Source organism: Anoplopoma fimbria, chromosome 18, assembly GCF_027596085.1.
Source record: "Anoplopoma fimbria isolate UVic2021 breed Golden Eagle Sablefish chromosome 18, Afim_UVic_2022, whole genome shotgun sequence".
In the NCBI taxonomy this organism is placed as follows: domain Eukaryota; kingdom Metazoa; phylum Chordata; class Actinopteri; order Perciformes; family Anoplopomatidae; genus Anoplopoma; species Anoplopoma fimbria.
This window is the reverse complement of record NC_072466.1, coordinates 14,162,145-14,185,117: the sequence shown is the minus strand read 5'-3', so window position 1 is coordinate 14,185,117 and position 22,973 is coordinate 14,162,145. Positions and strand designations below refer to the sequence as shown.

Genomic DNA, 22,973 nt, shown 5'->3' with positions numbered 1-22,973 from the left:
GGAACAAAATACCACTAATGTTGGTCAGTACTGGAACAACTGATTTGTGAAACAACATTTCTTCCATGTTTCCTTCTTTCACCTCCTGCCTCCTTTTCTCTTCTGCTCCTCTCCCTCTAGTGTGGCTGTCACTCGTTCCAAAGACGTGCCCTCTTTCGGCCCTCCTATCCCAGAGGGCGTGACCTTCCCCAAGTCCTCCGTGTTCCGGGACTTCCTGCTGGCCAAGGTCATCAATGCGGAAAATGCTGCGCACAAGTCGCATAAGTTCCGCGCCATGGCCACCCGAACCCGCCAGGAGTACCTGCGCGACCTGGCTGAGCGCCACACCACCAGCACGCCCATCGACCCCTCCGGAAAGTTCCCATTCATCTCACTGGCCCACAAGAAAAAGGAGAAGAGCCGGCCGTATGGAGGGTCGGAGCTGCGCAGCCTCGGGTCGGTGACCTGGACGGTCCACGTCGAGGATCACGGTACCGGAGGAGAACTGGAGGCCCTATTGGCCATCTCCAATGACTTCCTCATCCTGTTGGACCAGGACGCCAAGGCTGTGGTGTTTAACTGTTCCACAAAGGACGTGATTGGCTGGACGCTGAGCAGCCCTGCGTCTTTGCGGATTTTCTACGAGCGGGGAGAAAGTGTGTCTCTGAGGAGCATCAGTAATAACACTGAGGATTTCAAAGAGGTGGTCAAACGTCTAGAGGTGAGAAGACACGCACACCAATACATTACATATGTGGGGAGACTGATGTTTGTATACTCAGTGGGAAGGATTTGTTCTTGCTTAATATAATTAACAGTTGCTCTATTTTCACGATTATACTAATCATTGACATTTGTTGGACTTCCTGGCCTCTGCTGTCATAGCTGAAGGCATGGCAACTACATATCCAAAATCAAATTGGGTCAGTTGAAGCCAAGATAATCAGCATGATGTAGTTTGTCCACGTCACACAGGGATTTCTTGGCCCCATGTGGTTGTTGGGAGACTCTGAGTAAGACAAGAGATTGGAAGAGGTGAAACACATTCATTCATCTGATTACTGAGAGACCAGATCAATGGACTAAATTGCTGTTGGCTGCCACTGATCATGTACCTGGCCCACTCACAGTCTCTCCTACTATTTACTGCTAGCTGTCAATCAGCCAGAATGGCAACATTTTCTGTCTACATGCCAAAACTGCTGTCTCATTACTGGTCTCAGCTCATTAAGGGAGTTTCAGAAATACCATCGGACAACATGCTCCTAATGGTTTATACACCTACACATACAGTGAAGTGGAGCTAGTTCTTCCTTAGCTGTTTCCATGGAAACTGGATAGAAAAAAAGGTGTTTTCTTATGCAATCATCATTGCTTTAGAATACATTCAGCCTACATTCAGCCTCTCCCTACATTAAAACTGTGTGTGTGTGTGTGTGTGTGACTGTGTGTGTGTAAATGTGTGTGTGATGGTTTTTGTCATGCATTTATGTAACCTGGATTGAGTCCACCATCTTTGATTTGCACACATGCAAACATATTTGAACACACGCACTCACATCTTTATTTGGATCAGGACTCAGAAATATAGCACTTTCATGTTGCATTTTATGCATCCCATAATCTTCAATCATTTGGACTACCTCGTGCCAGAGGAGGGGAAGTGGCCTCGGGCCACTTGCTTTTTGAAATTCGTCTCTCTCTCTTTCTCCTCGCTTCGCTCTTTTTGAGAGCTCTTTAACATTCCCCTTTTTTCTTGAACTCTCTTCCTCTCCCACGCACACATTCAGAAAACATCAGAGGGCATCATAACAATTCCTCTCAGGTGCAGCATTACTTATTCACGCATGCTTCTGAGTTCGACTACTACAGAGCTGCCCTGTTCAGACAAAGACATGCAAGGTGCCCTGAAGCTGCCAGGAGCGACACTAGAGGGAGGAAGAGAGGGATGAGTTGTGACTGACCTAAAGGAACAAGTAGCCAGGAATGAGGATTGGCTTTACCAGATTGTTTGCCTTTTGCAGTTCGACAGGTGATCAGGACTGTTTCTCCTGAGAAATGTAACTATTATCAACTTTTCCTCCCAAGACCCTTTGAAAGAGATGCGTCACTGTGTCACAGAGTTCCCCATCCTGCCGGAAGAGACACGGCCTTTCATGAAGAAACAGTGTCTCTCCTAATAGACGCGTCTCTGTGTGAACACAGCCGAAAGTGTCACAGCAAGAGACACACCGGCTGTCATTTCTGTCATCTGTCTTCTGTGTGTGAATGCAGTGAGAGGGGTACTGCTTATTCTGGAGCACTAATCTTTATTTATGGCCATAAATCTCTTAGGGATCACTTAAGTTGGATAAAAAAAAATGTCCTCTTCAACGTTAAATAGAAAGCATATGCACATATGCACTGAGCATGTTCAGACACTGCACACACATGCTATCCTACACATTTACAGACTAAGATAATCCTTTAAATTAGTCAAGTTTTCAATCGAAAGTTTTTCCAAACTGATTTTACACATAAAAACATTGCTTGGTAAATTTGACTGAGGGTTTGGATGTTAGAAAAGTTCAATTCATGTCACTTAATGTAACATTACGACTTTGTGCATCTCTCTGCCCTCCCTATGTCCAGTTTCTGACTAAGGGCTGCGAGACATCAGAGATGACGCTTCGTCGAAATGGCCTGGGTCAGCTGGGCTTCCACGTGAACTACGAAGGCATCGTGGCGGAGGTACCTGTCTGAACTTCACTAAAATGTTCTTTTGACAAACAATCTAGTTTATTGGTGTAGAACGTGTTTACATTGAAGATCTTAATATGCTTTATAAGGCTTACCTGTTACCTTAACTGTTAACGTGATGATCATAATCTGCCCTTGTATTTGCTATTTTTTTATCTGTTTCCTTTTTGTAGCTGTTTAATGGTAATGAATCCATTGTTACATCATGCAGGGAGAGAAAGTTGCCTTGTTTGAGATTTGGTACAACAGTAATCAGTGTAACAGAACTTTACATGTTTCATATTTAACAAGCTGTTATTGGGTCTTTGCACCATTGCTCTCCCTCATTTAAACATTTGATTTGATTCAATACATTATCTCATATTATATGTGCTGTATTGTTACAATATGTCAGAATATATGATTCTGAAAATCCAGGTTGTTGGTAATTTCTCACCTGTGACTCAAAATCACACTAAGTAAACGAATGGAAATATATTTCATTTTTTCTAATGAAGAAAAATGTAATTGAACATAACTAGATGAAAACTCTACCTGTGATGTTACTGAATGGATTAGTAATCTTCTCACCACTGCAGCTGTATTGTAATCAAACTTTGTCCCTAATAGGTGGAGCCATATGGTTACGCCTGGCAGGCAGGACTGCGGCAGGGAAGCCGATTGGTGGATATCTGCAAAGTTGCTGTAGCAACGCTGACACATGAGCAGATGATTGACCTCCTGCGGACCTCAGTGACAGTGCGTGTTGTTATCATTCCACCACATGATGACGCCACTCCACGCAGGTAGGTGGGGATGGGAGAGGTCATTCAATTTTTCATTTAAGTTGTTATGTGCACCACTTGTTCATTTCTTTGATATATTATTTCAGTTACCTGGAGAAACAGTGAACAGAATTGTCGTCCCTAGGTAACTTAAATAACGTGAAAGGACCTGTCTAGAGCCATTGTTTGGTTTGTCAGTTCTTCGCTACTGTACAAACATGGCGGTGCAACACGGCGGACTCCATGTAGAGAACCCTGATGGAGATATGAAGGGCTGATTCTAAGCTTACGAAAAATGAAACACTTCTTATTTGACATTATTCATTTAAACACTAATGAAAACATAATAATGACTATAATATTCAATTTCTGCCAAAAGCTCACCCTAAATCCTACACACTGGACCTTTTAAGAGACCAAAACGCCAACTAGAGCACCCATCAATTAACATATACAAACACATATACTGGGTTTTATTGGTCATTGGATTTATTTAAAAAGTCACAAATCCCTGCCAAGATATATAAACTATATACAACCAAAATATATGTGACACTGACCCACACAACACTCGCCTCTCAAACAAAATGTCCTTCCTCCTCTTCTACAGAGGCTGTTCAGAGCTCTATCGGATGCCTGTGTCAGACTACAAGGGCAGCAGCAGTGATAGCGGCTCCTTTGAATACAAGTTTCCCTTCCGCAGTAACAACAACAAGTGGCAGAGGACGTCCAGCAGCCCTCAGCAGTCACTCACTGCCTCGCCACAGCCCCACCAGCCCAACCGGGCCGTCAGCCTGGGAAGCTCAGTGGGGAAGACCCTGTCAGCTGAGAGGCTGGAGAGGGGCGCAGTCATCCCACGCAGTGTCAGCAGTGATGGCCGGCCCCTGGATACCAAGAGGTTAGAGCCCCTTTGTCTTTTTAGATGTGGGTTGTTAGAATCTTAAATTGATATAAGGAGGAGGGTGGGGCTTGGGTTCCAAAGTAGAGTATAAACATGAAAAAAAATATTTTGAAGGCCAGAAACACTGTTGAAATAAAAAAACAAAAACATTGCAAATTCTGTAAAACAAAAGCAGCCATTGGTTATGTAGTTGGTTTTTAAGCAGGAGCTGTTAAGTGTGCATGTTATTTTACCCATCCAGCATGTATGGGAAGTAGGAATCAATGGAATTTCCTCCTGAAGGCACGTCCAAGAACATTTTGCTCCTAGAGTGCTTTGCTGTGTTTATTTCTTCTTCCTTTAGTTCCAACATTTCCGCGTGACCGTAAATTCTTACAGTTCCTGTGTGTGTGAAAATGTGTTTGTTCGTAAACCAGGATGTCTCCGGGCAGTGAGAGCTATAGCCTGGCCTCCTCGCTGGCGTTGGGTCGCTCCCCTCACAATCGCAGCTCTCCCAGCAACCTCTCTTGTTCCAGTGACGCCTCCGGAAGCTCTGCCCACTGGAGACAGAAGTCCATGCCTGAGCAGTAAGGAGGGGGGCGGGGGGGTGTTGTGTTTTTGTGTGGCTGGGTTTATTACAGACTATTTTTTTTATTCAAGTAATGATATATCCTATCAAAATAAGCATATCAGAAGCATCAAATTCCCTCAGTATCAAAAACATATTTTTGCTGTGTTCTAGGGTTACAAAGAGCATTGCTCAGTTTTCATTTTTAAAAAGCATAATGTATTTTCAGCGCTAATAACTCCTGTTTTACACTTTGGAAGCTTATTGTCTGATACCCACAGTTGTAACTCTGTGTTACGTTGGTGTAGGACAGTGAGGGGATGGTGTTTGTGTGTCTTTGTACATTATAATGCTCTTGAAAGAACATATTTTTCCACCCACTGCAGCCTATGGTCAAATGCATTGTTTATAAAACTTTATTTCTCGCACTGCATTTTTGATCAGTGGAAAAAAAACATTAAGCTAATAAAAGCTGAATATAAAAAAAACTCATCTTGATTTCGTTCCTGTTTGCTCATTCACCAGGTTTGTTGGCAGCCGCCACTCTCCAATGTCTACAGAGAGACGAGAGGGGGGTGGAGAGGGCGGTTCCAGTGGAAAGTCCACTCCCAATTGGTCGAGAATGGAGGAAGGGGGAGGGGCCGAACGAGGGTCAACAGGTGAATATATCTTATGGAGAAAAAGTGGAGAATATACAGTAAAGTTATGGGGTAACTGTAGTATTTTTCAACGTGGAGTCTATTTATTTTTTTTGTCTCGAAATGACCAATGTCCAGTATTGAGCGAAAATCTAACAAACTCTTCTCAGCACTCCTCTTTCCAACTGTCACTTCGTCGACCTGACGGCAACGAGTCACATCTTGTGAGATATGAAAACATTTTATTTCAAAAATGTGTCACTTAGACACAAAAACAAGGGAAAATAGGGTCCGGGTTGAAAAATGCTAGGAAGGTGCCGTGGCTTAGTATTGTAGGTAGGTCCTAGGGTTTTCAGCAATTCAAATGTTTTCTTACTCATGCAGTTTTTCTAAACATTCGTCTTTGGTTGTGTGTATGGAATGTGTTTTGATGTGTGAATGCACTTGACTCTTGAATAGCTGGGGAGGGAGGGACAACGCAGAAAAATAAATCATTCATTTTACTAAATCCTTTGAAATGACAGGTATATCCAGAAGATTGTGTGCATGGTGTTTGTGTGTGCCTCCTCATCTGCCAGTGACAGTTTTTTGGAGCTGAGATACCAACTCTGACAGCATCCACAATCTTTCTCTTCTTCCTCCCCCTCCTCCTCCGCCTCTTCTGCAAGCTGTGAATTATATTGCCTTCACAGAGCAGGTCTTGATGTCTCTGCAAATAGATAAAAAGGTGGGAAGATAATGAGACAAACATTTAAAGGAAAGTGATAATTATTGAAAGGGGAAATGATATCAGCGGTGATCTCAATTAAAGTATATGGCTTTTTCCTCACTCTATTTTGTTAGGTCTGATAGAGGTCTGGAAAAATTCCTATCTTTGATGACAGCACAGTTGGCCAACCTTATCTTTGTGTGGCTTTCCTTCCCTCACTTCCTCCAGTCTGTTCCTCATTCTCCACTCTCGCATATGTTCGTCTCTCATTCATCTTTTTATTCTCCTGTAAATTGGCTTTCATTTAATTACGAGTATTCTCCCATGCCCTGTTTTTTGGGAGTTTTCGTCTTGTTTTCCATCTCGGTCTCTGAAAGCCATAAAAACTACATGCTCCTCTGAATCTCAGCATGATGTTGCTTTTTCTGATTGACGACCAGCCTACTTTTGACCGTGTCCTCAACCTGTTCCTGACCGCCACAATCACAGAGAAAGATCCCTAGTCTCTCATTTCGTGGTTGTTTACAGCACTTATGTCGTTATTGGTCAGGGTGGAACAATGCAGCTTGAGCCAGCGTAGACTGTGTCAGCCAGCTGTCCTGCCCTCCATCGTCTGCTTGGCTGTCTCTGTGGTTTAGGGTTCTGTTATGTCCTTTCCTCTTCCTTCCTTTTTTACCCCCTTGACCCGTTCAGTCTTCAGCAATGATGATGTGGCTAAGCCCTGTCCAGAAATAAAAGTCTTGCAAAATACTCACTTTTGCTATCCTGTCGCACGAACAGGACATTACTTTAGCCCTTAATTTAGCCTTTGCAGGGTTTTATATCTTTCAATAAAGCAAGGAATCTCCCTCTCTCACTCTTTGGGTGTGTCCTCGCATATCTTTAGAACCGTTCATCTGATCTACTATAACTTGGTGGGTGTATTGCTGCGGACCCAAGGACTTCTATTGATGAATATGGAGCAATTTGGATACAAATTGCCATACTCTAAATGGCCACTGCACCAGTTAGAGTAATTATTGCCTCAGGTTTTCCTGTTGCATCTATTTAACACAGCATTTGCTATATTTTCTTTTATATCCTGTGGACGGTTTAAGATTAATTAATGCATTGGGCGGTTAGATGCAGACATCTTTTTCCCTTCGTATGCACAGTAATTTGTAACTACCCTGACAATGTTTTTTAGTTGAACAAAGCCTACAGGAGTTTACACATTAACCAAAGATGCTGGGAAATTTGTGTCTTTGGTTTGTCGCAAAATCTCCGGCTTTTCTTACCTACACATCTGGATGACCAATAACATGAATACCAACACCTAAGAAACAAAACAATGTATCAAACCCAAACTTGCTGTGACATGTACTGCTTATATATGCACAGGCACTCAAGCAAGCAGCATGCACACATGCAACCATCTCTAATTAGTGGAGAGAGCCCTATGGGCCACTATGCAAAGAAAACCATGCAGAGCAATGAACATTCTAAGTGAGGTTCTAACTGGGTTACTACATTACTAGATTCATCCTAGCAGATGTTATGATACCTCCCTTAGCTCTGCCTCTCACAGTGCTTTGGTCGTTATCTGCCTACTCTGAGTATTTTCTTGCATAACATGTAGACAATTACACAACAGTCCCATTTATACCCCGAGTTTTGCTTCAGGACACATACACGCATTCCCTCACACGGGACAGCTTGCCCAGAACAAACAAAACCAGCAGGGACCATCTGGGGACAAATCTCTGTTTGATGTGCGTTACTTTTAACGACAAGTGATCTTCGTTTTTTGTGTCCATGGACACACAGCATAGGCAGAATGAAAAGAGTGTCATCGTTATGAACCTTCAGGAAGCATGAGTGCTGTGGAAGCAAAATACACATAAGTGAGCAAAGAGCAGAACAACCTCTCTGTTTAATCATCAATAAGTTATCTGTTTGTACCGCAGGCTTTGTGCATGGATTCGTCACCAACTCCAGTTGTGTTTATTGTCCTATTTATTGCAGAGGCCCCAGTGTCCAAGTCTAGTCAAAATTACTCTGGAGCTCCCCGCATCCAAAGACAGGAGCAGGTCATCCACCTGTCCCCGAAGAAAAACAGCCAGGTCAGGCTTTACACCTGTCTTACACTATTTACTTACACCATCATGGTTCTGAAACCTGATCTGTAACCGCTCTTTGCTTTCTTCTCCTGTGGCTCAGATGACTTGTTTGATTTTAAGGATTTATGCATCTATGTTAGCATACATTTTGAATTTCATTCTGTAATCACAGTAAATAATATGGTAGTCTGAAGGATTAATGATGTGATGGTCACCATAAAGCTTATATCTTCACTTGCATGGAAATCTCCCTCAACTGTCTTTTTCACTTTCTCTTTGTTCCGGCAGTCGGACGGCCCTTATTCTGGGCACTCCAGCAGTAACACACTATCCAGCACGGCTTCCAGCGGGGGCCACAGCGACAGCGATAAATGGTACGAAATGGGAGCGGGTGGAGGCTCCAGCGGCGACCAGGGTGAGACGGAGCCCAACGGCCTGGGCGGAGGAGGCTACCTGCAGGGGGCGTCTGCCGACAGCGGCATAGACACCAGCTCTTATGGAGCCTCTCACCACACACACCCCCACTCTCATCATGGCAGCACCACCTCCCTGCTGGCTCCTAGCGGAGGCAGAGAGAGCAGGGAGCGGTCAACCTCTCCGTGGCACAGCCCCACAGAGGGAGGCCGACGGATGCTGGAGAGGTCGCCGGCTGCAGCCGAGTCCCCGGGCCCTCCAGGGGAAAGGAGTCTGGAAGGGGCCGGCAGAAGCCCACCTACTCATCTCCTTGTTAGAGACAGCAGCACTTACAGTCTGAATGAGGCTGGATCACACTCCAGGTATGTGTGTGAGGAGGAGTTTGTGTATCAATGCATAATTTGAAGTATAGTATACAACTTAGTTAGTTAAGTGGCTACAAACCGGAGTTGCAAGATACATCTGAGTTATTGTGATATGTTTAACACATTCAAACGGAAAAAGAAAAACATGACTACTTGTTTATTATTTGCACTTTGCACTTCTCAAAGCTTTATGTTGTTCTCGGTTCTCTCAATTTTCTCTCAACAAAAGCTGCATGGTACAATTTATCTCATTTCAGTCTTAATTTCAAATTTGATCTCTTCCACTTTGTCATGTGACATCGCAGCATTTGCTTGACCTCTGCAGAATGTTTCCAATTCTCATTACTCAAGTCAATATTTTGCTGCCCAAGAGGAACACACACTAGACCACCTCGCTCTCATTAAGTCTTTCCTGGAAACCAAGCACGGGAGCAGTTTTAACTCCCTCTTATCTTTCCACATTAGGCCTCAGCAAATGTGCAACACATGTCCAATTGTACATAGCTGAATAGGTGTCTAGAGCTTGGAGAACTCCAGTGATTTGTTCTTCCTGTTTGAGCAAGTCTTAATTCACCAGTCCAGATCCAGTTACAGTTCATGACCGGGGCATCATCAGTCCAGCATTTTAGATACATTTGTATGTGTCAAAGTGGAGAAGGGGGAAAAGAGGGGCTCTGAAATGAGTTAAAGTGCAGGTGATACTTGAGGAATTTTCAGGGAGGAAATACATAGTTGAGTTATCGATGGAAAACTGTATAGAGTATTAGAATGTCACACTATTGAGATTTTTATTACTGCTTCACCCAAGACCAAAGTTGATATCTTTTAGGGCAATTTTTTAAAGTGGCCCTATTATGCTTTTCCACTTTCCCCCTCTTCTTTATTGTGTTATATATATTTTTATACATGTAAAAGGTCCGTAGAGTGTAAAACCTCAATTCAATGCCTAAAAGGAGTTACCCTCCCCCTCAAAAGCTCCTGAGCTGCCTGAAACGGCTCGATTGAATTCTCTCCTTCACTTACGTAACATTATGAGGTCACAATGTTACGGAAGTGACGTAAAACTCTCCGGCTAGTTTGGCCCGCCATCAAACAACAAAAGAGAGAGACGGAGCTGAAGCTCCGGAGGAAGAGTTTTTTGAAATGTGAAACGTTGACCAATCACAACAAAGCGGGCTAGCTGACCAATCAGAGCAGACTTTGCTTTCTGGAGGGAGGAGCAAGCGCTACAACGGAGCATTTCAGAGAGAGGGTGAGAAGAGGTGCTGCAGGACAGCCAGGAAGAGAAAAACAAGGCGGATTATGAGCATGAACGCATGTAAACATGTTGTAACTGTAACTTGAGATAAAAATATGCACCCGGAAAATAGCATGATAGGGCCTGTTTAAGAGATCCGGTTAAGCCATAAAACAAACCTGTCATTGCCCAAACATGCAGGATTATGATTTCATTTGTATACATCTTCCATCAGGGGGCTGAACTTTTCTTATTTGTGATGCATTTTGTAATAACCCCTCTGTTCCTCTACTTTATCCATCAGTGCAAGGCATTCAGGCCACAGCTCCCCGAGAGAGGAGTCCTCCTCTTCAGCCACTTCCCCTTCATCCCAGTCCTCATCGTCCCCTGGGCCCAAGAGCTTCTACCCCCGCCAAGGAGCTCAGTCCAAGTACCTGATTGGCTGGAGGAAACCCGGTTCCACCATCAATTCTGTTGACTTCGGAGACACACGCAAGTAAGGATGGAGCAACATAGAAATTAAGAAACATTAAGTGGGTCTTTAATTTTTGTTCCCAGTCCAGCAGTGGATTTAAACTGTATACAAGGTTTTGTAATCAGGGATATACTTCACTTAAAGTGAACCAGGGATATACTGGGTTGAGGTTTGGTTTTGTAAGCCCACCAATTTTCTGCAGGGAGTAAGCACCAGTGAAGAAGAAAACTCGTTACAATGTAATTCCTAGCAAATAAACCAATAAATAAAATAAAATGGATGAATAGGTGAGGAGTGTGAGTCAAATGTACAGGAAATACAGGATACACTGCATCAGTGGGGTAGTGAAGCAGTATACAGTGTGTTCATGGTTTTGCAGCGAGTGGATGCAGAAGTCATAATTGAATATGATTATCCGCTCTCTATTACTGAGTGTGTATAGAAGTCCTGCTATGTGTTGCTTTCTCATCCACAGTGAGTTATCCCAATAACGCTCAATCAATACCATCCTTGGCTTATAATGTTGCATTTATGTTGACACAGTGTCAGAGGTGATGGTGCAGCGTTGTTGTATCAGACTGCTCTTCATCCCTTTATGTATACTGGGACGCCAAATAGAATATTAAGATAAAATAAGATAATCCTTTATTTGTCCCGCAGCGGGGGGGATTTGCAGGATTACAGCAGCAGAGTGGATGGTGCAAACAAAAGACATAAGTAAAAAAATTCAATAAATTAAAATAAAAACAGGTATACTAAATAAGATTTTAAATGACAGTTTTTATTGTAGCAATGTTCCTTCAGTCTGCATTTGATCCCTTTAGTTGTCCACCCAGTGTACCTAACTATTTATGTCTTCTGGTAGTAATAATATGAATACTACTTGATTACCCCCGTGTGGTGGTAAAGCATACTACACTCAGGGCTTGCAGTAACTGAATGCAATTAAAAGGCTCTACTGTTGATACTGACGACCACATATTTTTATAATATATCAATGCTATAACTATATAAGGACAATGCATTCACAGTGCAGAGTGCATAATTAGTCTCCTGATTATGTTTACTTAATGGTTTGGCTGTGTCTATGTGTGTACTAGGAAGTCTCCGGGAGAAGGTGGAGTTGAGGTTGCTCCAACCCCAGCAGCGAGACCCTCTCTTCGGGATATGCACTCGCCCCAGCCTCATGCCAAATCTACGATAGAGGAAGATGTGAAGAGACACTGTGCCCCAGACAGCCCGCCACCACCACGCAGACATAAGGAAAAGGTACGTCTACAGGTGCGTTTGTGACCCTTGTTAAAGGAACAACCTGTGAATAGACACCTAGGAACATCTCCTAACATTACTTAACTGCTGCTAGCCAGGTTTTTTCAGTAAATCTTCCTTCTGTGGTGAGTAAAGTTTATTAAGGAATACGGCACTCTGGACAAGGCTAATCAAGTCATTATAATTCTGCTCCTGACACAATGCCCACTAAAAGTGCGTTTTTCAAAGAAATATATTTTTGTGAAAGGACATAAACATTTAAAAATCTCAATAATTTTTGTCCAATCTGTCTGACATCATATTCATTATTGTTGTTAAATTTGTGAGCAAATTTAAATGTAAAAATCAGGCAATATATGACAACAATTTAATTAATCTCCTGAAAAAAATACCTTATATGAATACATCAGTCTTAAACGAGCATTGGTATATCAATTACTCACCCAGTGTTACTTTTAATTTTTGAAGAAAACTTTTTCTCGCATGCCTCCACGGTGAATTAAAACACAGAAAAGTCTTGATGAATTGAAGTGGACCGCGTTTAACACCAAAAATGTACGTTTTCAAACTCTCACACAACTTTGCAGTATAATTCAAGTCTCATTTATCCAGTAATATGTTCACTACTTACCAAATTATACAAATCTTCACCTAAACCGTACTATTAAAGCAAACAGTCTCAGGCTTGCACAGCACAGACAAATGTCCGAAGTGTTTTTGATGTAAGGTTTTAGATGCATGTGTTTGGGAAGTACTGAGGATATGTCTGAGAGAAATGAGACTTGGATTATACTGCACGACTTGTGTGAGTTTTACTGTTGTAAGACATGAAGACACTTCTCTGTTTTTGATTCTTCATTCACAAGGTTCATGTGAGAACCTGGAGAAACTAACTTTTCAAGAATTCAATGTAACAGGTTGAGTAATTGATAAAGAAATGGTTGTTTTGTGGGTGAGCATTCCTTTAAATAAGACTTTCACACATAATGAATGGGTGCAGATCCTGTTTCTCAGTAATATAACACAATAACACTTCCACCATCACTTCCTCCCACCCTGTGAAGCACGGCCAGAAATCTCCACCAAGCCAGCCTCTCAGCCGCCGTCGCTCCCTCCATCGTACCCTATCAGATGAGAGTATCTATCGTGGCCAACGCCTTCCTCCCCTGAGCGACTCGGTATCGGAACAGGCACTCGGCGCAGATGTTCTCTTCAGCTGCTCCACCCTCCCACGCTCACCCACCACCCGCGGTGTTCCTCTCAGACGGCCTTCCTATAAGCTGGGAGTCAAACTCCATGGTAAGAAAGAGGTGGATGAATGAGGTATTTTTAAAAGCTGGAATCCATTCACATTGAAAATATGTTTTTAAGGTGCGTCTATTGAAGAGTATATTTGGTAATCGTAGCTCTTCATATTATATGGTCATTTTATACATGGAGGCAAACCAGTACAGGAAAAGGAGCTTAATACATCCTCACTAAATCATGTGGTTTGTTTATTATTACGATAAAAAATAACTGTAGGAAAATGAAAGAGTGTGTGATATATCTGACTTAGCTCCGGATGTGTATCTGCTGCCCTCTTTTGATTGAAATTATAGAATGGCTAAAAAAAAAAGGGTGATTTTACATTCAGTTCATTCCGCAACTTATTTTCCATTTACAGGTGACCTTTCGGCATCTGACACATCATTGGTGGATTTGGTGGAGCGTCATCGCGGACCTCTCCCTCAGGAGCTGATGCCCCTCCCGTCTCAAGACAGGGACAGCCCCCTAGAGTGGACACATCTGGTGGATGTGGCCAATACCTTTGAGACTGAAAGAAACACACACTACGGTATTATTAATTACATATTATATTTTCTTGTATGTGATTTATCTCTTTGCACATCCACAAGATGCAACAAGATGCACTAAAACAAGCACTTGACTTAAATAAAAGAAAAGAAGGTTAAAGGTTGTATCAAGTTATTATGATACTATCATCACTGCAGTGTTAAACCACTTTTGTATGTATTGTACATTATGAATAGACTAACCTACTGTATATTTTCAGTTAGAGGCATTTTTTTATTCATTCTCCATCTGTTGCTGATTGGGTATATTTGTAACTTAACATGACTTGTTTTTCTTCGTTGTCCATTTCTCTCTCCTTCCAGTCCAGAGAAGTTATGTGTTCGGAGATTCAAACCACAGAAGCAGCGGGGCCTCCAGTCCCCAACAGCCACACATAGAGCTTCAGCCTGCTCCTCTGTCACGGCCCTCATCTAGGTAACACCATACTTATTCAGCAGATCAGTTTGGGTCTAGGGGCTGAAATAAATGTGGCTGAACTAATTGCTCCTATGTGATCCAGGATATGATGAGCTGGGTCTTATTTTGTCAAACCCACTCTGTGATTTGAAATGTTATTGTTTGTCTGAAACTTTGTTTTAATGTGCTGTTGCCTGTCTTTGCCAGGACAGACCAAGGTTTAGCATCTAACTAGGAAGTGTTAACTGTTGCAAATAGATATGAATTAGAGGACTACATATGAATGCCTCTTTTTATGTGCACTGTTCCTAGCAAATAAACCAATAAATAAAATAAAATGGATGGGTGAGGAGTGTGCGTCAAATGTACAGGAAATACAGGATACACTGCATCAGTGGGGTAGTGAAGCAGCATACAGTGTGTTCATGGTTCTGCAGCAAGTGGATGCAGAAGTCATAATTGAATATGATTATCCGCTCTCTATTACTGAGTGTGTATAGAAGTCCTGCTATGTGTTGCTTTCTCATCCACAGTGAGGGTCACATAGGGCTGGAGAGGAAGGTCACCAAGCTGGAAGCCATGGTGAAGATGCTCCAGGAGGACCTGAAAAAGGTGGGAGAGAAAACACAAACACTTGCACATAAATATACATATATACAGTTATAGTTGGTTGTTATGGGGTGCATTGAGAACAATTGTCTGCATGTTTACAACCTACCACTCTGTTTTAATGCCAGAAAGGATACATGAAAGCTGGTTGAGCATACCTGATCAGGGAGCAGAGGGTGTAAATTACCAGTTTTAAAAAAAATGAAATTGTTGAAAGGTTCAATGGTTGATTTGTTAACTGCTGACTCAGATTTCACTATAGACACTCAGCTATTATTTTAACGTCAAATCACCTGGAAGGAACGGACTGGTTCATTTTGCTCTAAAAACAAGTTTCAGGATTGTTGGTTTGGATGAGTGTGAGTGATGCATTTCACACAACTAACTAAGATTTTTTTACATCACATTTATCCTGCAAAAAGCATGTACACCATCTCTTAAAACTCTCCTTTTTATTCATATAAAGGAGATGAATTGCAGTCTCTCATTTCAAGGAACCACAAAAGACTGCATGTGTAAAGAAAGTCAGCGACAAAGGTTTATCTAAATAGTGATAATAAGTTGGTATGACACCGCCCAATCTGTGCTCCTCACCATTATACCACAAGCTCTAGCCTCTAATAATGGTACCAGACCGGATTGATTATTTACACCAAATTCTACTTATAAAAGCAGCATCAGCATCTTTGTCACCTCATTATTAGGCAACAGGACTGGAAGCTGACAGGTCCTCTGCTGCTGCAGCCCAATGTTGCTTTTAAAGGTTTGAGCTGCTAGTTGCAGACTTTGTACCCTGTTAACAGTGAAGAGTTTCCCTCCTCAAAACCGCTGTGGCCTGTGTGATTCATTTCTTACGCAATTTTTCATAAATTCTCGGCTGTCTGTGAAATACTGGAAAGCGTAATGCCTATCAATTTATTTTATTTTTTTAAAGTAGCAGTAGATGAGCTTCACTCTCGATTCCTTCAACCACCCTCAAGCCAGAAGCAATCAGCTTGCAGCTAACTGACAGCATGAAGCAAAACTCCCCACAGTTTGTTTTTCTTTAACAAACTGTTAAATATATGTGTATGTTCATGCAACAAACCAGGGATTTACTTTTTGTGGTGCTTTTGGCAGATTCAAAGTGTCAACTGATAAAATCTACTCACAAAGCACTTAAAGTTCTCTCTAGTGTGACTCACAGTCTGCAGAGCTGAGATGTTTATGTAAACACCAGATAGTGTTTATTATATTTATACAGACAGTAAAGTGACACACCTTCTCATTCAACTACTTTGAAGAATCTAAAATATAAAACATATTCTGGTTTGTTGAGCATTTGTTTGTTTACCACATAATTCCATATGTGTTCCTTCATAGTTCGGATGTCTTCAATATTAATCTTCAATGTAGAAAAAAATAAAAATAAAGAAAAACCATTGAATGAGAAAGGTGTGTCCAAACTTTTGACTGGTACTGTACATTGTGCTGTTTTTTTCCAAAGTTAACTGATCATTAACTGCTTTAATTGATTGATTTTCCCCAACCTTTCCCCATCTTGCACAGGAGCGTGACGAGAAGGTGAGACTTCAGGGTCAGATCAAGAGGCTGTGGGAGGACAACCAGAGACTGCAGGAGGAGTCGCAGACCTCTGCCACTAAGCTCAAGAAGTTCACTGAGTGGGTCTTCAACACCATCGACATGAACTGACTCCGACCTGCGCATTTTGACTCACGCACACACACACATACACACACGTTCACATACATGCATACATCAGCACACACAGTCTGGGCGGAGAGGCAGAAGGGGAAGAATTTGTGCACAATAGCAGTGGAGACTTGTTGGACTTAATCAGCCTGATGCTGCTGAACCCTCCTACCATCTTCCATTGGGTTCAAACATCAGCTGGCAATATTGTCGACCAGTCTGTTCACCTTCTCAGGATGAGACTCAAGAAAAATTTGGTGTTTAACAGATTATGAAGGACAGACCTCTATTCTCCACCACGAGACCGTTGCTGAATTGATGTTTCTCTCATCTCGCTGTGCCAAAATCGTTTTTTGCCAACAAAGAGGAAGCTCTTCCACCTCCCTTCTCTTTTTTCAGACTCGCCTCTTTTCTGATGTGAACGTAAAATATCACCAGACTGCCCCTGACACACCTTCTCAGTGGATGTGCTTCTCTTTAGTTACAACCTACAGTCCATATCTGGCCTTTTCCTCTTTGTTCCCTTTTTTTCAATTACTTTTTCTCTACTGTTGCCCAGCTTTTCTGAAAGGTGACTTAAGTATTTTGTGCCAAACCAAACCCGCCACAGCAGAGGGTAGCAGAGACAGCCACGTGACTTAAGAGAAGTCGTCTCTGATGTGCCGCGCAAAGTCCCGACAGGTATGCGACAAAATCTGCCAGCCCAGCCACTTGGAGTTCACTGTAACACAAACAACAAATCTGAAGCCTCAAGACCACCGGATACAGGAGAGGTTTTCATTTCCTTCACATGTGAATGGAGTGTAAAGAATTTAGGTGTTTCCTTTCCTCAAAGCTTCTTACCACTGAAGGGTCACTGTGGCTGTTTACAGCCACCGACATGGAAGCATGTTGACATGTGTCACAACAGGAGGGAAACATGGATTTGTACATTGTTTTTTTTTCTCCTCTGTGTCACTCATATCTGGATTACCGCATCCTGTTTGTCCCTACAGCACAAACCAACACCTGGCAGAGGAGTATATTTATAAGCCATCGGCAAGTGGTGCCGTTTAAACATGACTGATATCCAGAGTGCTTTGGTCCATCCCAATTGTATGTGTCTTAAAAAGCAATAGGAAGAAGTCAGGACTCCTGTCTTCCTCAAAAAAAGGGAGTTTGCTCTCGGGGAAGATGCTTGATGTGGGGAAAAAAACGTTTTAAAGGTTACGCCTAAAAGACACCAGTCTCTTATCTTCCATTAAAGCAGAGAACATCATGCTTTGAGGAAAAAGGAAAAGGGAGGACTCCACTCGCCATCCCACTGTCTGGAATACAGAAGGCCAGCTGATAAGCAATGACAGAGACATTTTTTTCGGGAGGGAAAAATAAGAAGGGACTTTTTTTTCCCCAGGTTAATTTATTTCCTTGTATTATAATTCCAATAAATAAGTTGTTCTATTCGTACAGTACAACTGACATCAGTGTTTAGTTCCTCAAGAAAATGGTCACTAGCGATATTATTTAAATGGCTTTCTTTCTTAATTCTGGCTAAAAGCCGGACTATATGCTTTTTATTCTGTATTATGTTGTGTTTTGTGGTGCCCAAGCCTGCTGTCGTGTTGCTTACAGTGCCCTCTAGTGATGACCAGTGGAAAATGTCATGATTATTAAATGTGCTGCCAGTCACTGTATTTTTCCCCCCACGCCTCTTCAACAATCAGTCAGACATCAACCGGGAGGCCACACAAAAAACAAAGAACAGGAAGAAAAAAACCAGAAGCCAGCTTTGAGAGACAATCAAAGGTGGATTTTTGATAAAGGGAGCAGACCTTAGGTGTACGTGTGTTTTACATTTTCAACATGTATAGTTGTCCTCAGGTTGAGTACGTGTTGGGAAAGTGAGGATCCTTTAGACAAAAGTAATAATGACTTATATGGTTAGATTAAAATGCCCATGATAAGAAGGAGCTACAGCACCTTTCTGTGGCAGTGTGTGTGTTGCCACTGTGTGAACGTTCATCAGTCTATCCAGCCGTGCCTACACTCACTTATTTTGGTCATTTACTCCCAGGCAGAGCAGGGACGTGCCTTTGAAACAGCACCTGGGGAACAGATGAAAGGGAAAGGCTCTTCTTCTACATCCTAAAAAATAAACACACCTGGTAACAAACAAACACACACACACAAGCATTAGTTTTAATCAGCTTCATACTCACAGTTGTAGACCTCATAAATGTGTGTATGGGGAGGTGTCAGCCTTTCTCTTGTTTGTATGAATATTTTGACTGAACACAACCAGGCTGGCCGGCCTCCAGACACAGGGACCAGAGTGTGTGTGTGTGGAAATGTGTGTGTGTGTGTGTGTGTGTGTGTGTGTGTGTGTGTGTGTGTGTGTGTGTGTGTGTGTGTGTGTGTGTGTGTGTGTGTGTGTGTGTGTGTGTGTGTGTGTGTGTGTGTGTGTGTGTGTGTGTGTGTGTGTGTGTGTGTGTGTGTGTGTGTGTGTGTGTGTATATATGCCTTCGCATTCAGTTGCATGCAGTATATCGTTCAGGGTAGCTGGCCCCTGTAATAAGAGTGTATTGGTAGAAATGTTCCCCCAAATCACAAAGCTACTTACAACACAAGCAGGAGCCACAAAGCTATTTCCTCAGCCAGGTGTCTGTGTTGGGGTTATTTCAGGTCGCTAACTTGAGCATGTACGTGGAAACTGTTGTCCACATGCCTGGTGTAAGCCTTAATTCCACACCCCTTTGTTGAAGAAAAAAAAAAAAAACACTCAAAGTTTTTGAATCTTAAGTAAATTTGCATCTTTAGTTGATGCAATTAAATCCCTGCAACATAAAGCACAAAACAGCACCCGGTCTGAATGTAAAGAGAATATAAACAACCCTAAATAATGATGTTTACTGACATTCAGCTCTGCAGTTTTTGCAGGGAGATGAGTGAACACCTAACAAAAAGATGTCAACGGTTCTGTTTTAAGAATCTCTTGGATTATAACGCCACCAGTGAACATTCAAGTGCTTAATTGTTTTGCTTGATGATAGGATTTGGTTGTTTTAACAAGTTGGCCAGTTGTGAACAGCAGTCTAGTTGTCATCCAATAATGTGAAATCCTCCAAATATACAGAAAATAAGAGTTGTATAGGCAGAAATGTTCCTGAATCCAGGTTTTGACCGTAAAATGTCTTGAGCACTGGTTTCCTTGCCAGAACTAGAGTATGTCGATGCTTAAATAATTACTAATAGGTAATGTTTTGTATTTTATTGTACATGGAAAGTGCTTTAGTTTTTTGTATTCCAAATGAAGTATGGCCAAATGACAAACTGTGCAGTGCAGATGTTTTTGCTTGCATCTTTAAAAAGTGTGCATCAAGTTGGATGTTAGATACAGCTGTCCACCTTATTCAAACACATACTCACACACACACACAGACACACACACACCAGTTACTCCAGTGTGAATGTTCAGTTATTTTACAGTGCATATAGTTTTGTTTCTTTCCTCAGCTTTGTTTTTGGTGCATTTCAGAGGCATATGGGAAATGTGAATGTTCAGATGTTAAAATGTTCCATTTTGTAATATCTTTTATTTTTAGAAACCTTTGCACAATGTTTTAGAAAATTGATTGTGTTGACAGGTTTTGGATAAGAAGGGTGAATTGATCCATTCCTGTGCTATCTTGTCTTGATGTCACTCTGTAGTTTTCCCTGCCAATGCAGTTCCTGACTAACAGAGGAAGGTGCTCGACTTTATTCACTTCAAAAAAAAAATCCAAACCCTTTTTTTTCTTCCCTCAAGCATCACTGAACAGACAAGAGCAGGCTGCATGTTTGTTCTGCAGAGGATGCTGGTTTTCAGTCAAGCACAACTTGCGAGGTTAGTGATTGCAGCAGGGGAGGAAGGTTTCACAAAGCTCAGAGTCACGGCTTACATCGCTGTGTCGTGATCCGTTTTGTTTCCTCCCGTTGGAAGAATAAACGAAACAGTAAAGGGATCGGTTCCGACTGGAGATAAAGCACACTATTTCAAGAGGACCATGCATTTTACAGAGTTGAAAATACTGTTTACATCCCGGATCCATTGTCTTTGTAAAATGTAAAGGTATGAAAAAGACATTTGCAGTGATCACAGTATTAAAGTTTCTGAAATAAATAAATACCGTATTGATTTGTGGTGCTTTTGACTTGTTGGTTTCTGCACTATATTGCTTTTGCCTTTTACTTCTTTACGTCTTTATCTCTTGCTACTTTATTTAGTAAAGAAACAGAAGAGAAACTGTATAATACATTGAGAGAAAGCTATTTACAGTGAAATACCCTGAGTAAGTGCATAAAAGTCTTCTATGTGCATCAGTATGATATATGCTCAAAAAACTGATTTAATCAATAGTTCAGTTATCCCCATGTTATTGAGTAAAGTGAGTTAGATAAAAAAGATTTTCCAATTGAAATTGATCTTCATATGGTTGATCATATATCAATTTGTAATGAAATCGTCATTAACAACAACATTAAGTAAACTCTGAAATATTTCATTAATGCACCAGGTAGGAGGATTCTTTATAAGGCTGGTTGATGGGGATATTATATATAAATAATATCAGCATTAGTTCTCTGAGAATCTCTTTCTTATCCAGGCAAAATTGGTATTTGAACTGAAATATCCCTAATCGATATTGAATCGAATCCTATTGAATTGGATGATCAGTGGCAATACCCAGCCCCAATATTGATAGATATAATGATATACAAATCAAATATATAGTGGTCTGCTGCTATGCAATTTAAAGAATAAGGTTTTACTTCTAAATGTAAAACCCCAATTGAGAATAATAAATTGCAATGAATACCAAACATGATGCAAATGAAAAAATCCTACAATCCCATTTCATTTCTGTTTGCATTATATTATTTTCAAATTCTGAGATCAATAAATACCTCAATTTATAAAATAAAATTGAACTGAAAATGATTTGAATTGTCAGGCTTTACAGAGTTAACAGCAACAAATTGAATTTCTCATAATGTTTTCCTCAAATACACTAAGAGCTCATTTTGCTCTGAGTCGACGGGGATTTACTTTCTCCTGCAGAGCTTCTGTCTGATTGTATCTAGCAGTGAGGACGAGAGTGAGGACATAAGGGTAGAGGTCTGGGATTTGGACTGAGTCTGCCTTCGGGCTCCTGTTGTTCCCGTATCACACTGATTCACCTGATTGCACTTTAACTGCTCACACAGCCAGAGCCAGGAATCACTGCTGTTGAAAGAGATAATCGTTCAGCATTGATTTTTTGTTATAGAGATGACAGAAGATCTTTCTGCATCTAAACTTTATTGAAGGATCAATATTGCGTAATGCAACGATGCATTACAGCATTCGGAAGATCTACAGGTTGTGAGATGAACTGTGATTTCAGAACTATGATTGTATAAAAAAATAAGGTTGTTTTAGACTTTTCTGTGCATGTGTTTGGTTGTGATGCCATAAATGGGTAAACTGTATTTAGCCTAAGTATTAAGAAAGCATGTGTTAAGTGAGATGACCTTTCTGGGAGCAGGACGCCTGGTAGCTTGCATTGCAAAAAAAATAATGATATAGAAAAATATTGTGTAATTTAGAGAAACGAGTTGCTTCCAAATACGTCTTGAATTTCTTGAAACAAGCATAGGCCTCTATGAAATACTGTATGACTATATTAATAAAAAAAATACTAGACAAAAACTACAAGATACATTTTAGATTAAGGTACTTAATAGACTAGATCTTTGCAGAGAGCACTTTATTTTTAGCATTCGGTCTAAAGGACCTTCATCAGAGCAGATTAAGGTTCTTGAATCTTGAAAATTTGTCTGACAATAAATCCAAGCTCAATGTCCATTTACTTGCTTTTTTCCAGAGCTTTTATTCATATGTCACAGTCTTGATTAGTAGATGTTGTTTCTGCAGTTGTCATAGAGATGGCCATCTGTTGGCCAGCAAGCTCAGTACCTGTTATGATTTCTAAGAGTAGGCGGAACAAACTTTGATGCTTTTTTTAAAACAATATGGAAGTCCTATAATAGATTAGCTTTCATGTCAACAGATCCATCTCTATGACAACTGATTCAACTCAGTCCTGTGTGATACAGATGAATTCAATTTAGTTAGTTGACCTTGATTTGTGGTTACTTTATCCAACTACTAATTCCACGATTAAGTAGGAACTGTGCTTACAATATTATGCTTCTGTGTTTAAACATGGATTTTAAAATAATTATGTGTTTGTGTAATTTACTGCCATATTCTCAATTTAACCCA

The 22,973-nt window shown here is 41.3% G+C and overlaps 1 protein-coding gene across 6 annotated transcripts in view; it reads left to right on the top strand.

Annotated features, from left to right (window-relative positions):
- Positions 1–18,994, top strand: part of sipa1l1 (signal-induced proliferation-associated 1 like 1) — a 75,186-nt gene extending 56,192 nt beyond the window's left edge. For 4 of the 6 annotated variants that reach the window (XM_054618244.1, XM_054618242.1, XM_054618241.1 and 1 more), the window contains 15 exons: positions 121–700; positions 2,611–2,709; positions 3,328–3,503; positions 4,093–4,380; positions 4,800–4,949; positions 5,456–5,589; positions 8,282–8,379; positions 8,665–9,152; positions 10,697–10,888; positions 11,968–12,136; positions 13,201–13,435; positions 13,803–13,973; positions 14,296–14,407; positions 14,923–15,001; positions 16,547–18,994. In XM_054618244.1, coding sequence (XP_054474219.1) covers positions 121–700; positions 2,611–2,709; positions 3,328–3,503; positions 4,093–4,380; positions 4,800–4,949; positions 5,456–5,589; positions 8,282–8,379; positions 8,665–9,152; positions 10,697–10,888; positions 11,968–12,136; positions 13,201–13,435; positions 13,803–13,973; positions 14,296–14,407; positions 14,923–15,001; positions 16,547–16,690 — 3,115 coding nt within the window. In that variant the 3' untranslated portion in view covers positions 16,691–18,994. Of the gene's footprint in view, positions 1–120; positions 701–2,610; positions 2,710–3,327; positions 3,504–4,092; positions 4,381–4,799; positions 4,950–5,455; positions 5,590–8,281; positions 8,380–8,664; positions 9,153–10,696; positions 10,889–11,967; positions 12,149–13,200; positions 13,436–13,802; positions 13,974–14,295; positions 14,408–14,922; positions 15,002–16,546 lie in introns of all 6 variants that reach the window. The other 2 variants (XM_054618246.1, XM_054618245.1) reach the window with 2 other exon arrangements.
- The last annotated feature ends 3,979 nt before the right edge of the window (positions 18,995–22,973 follow it).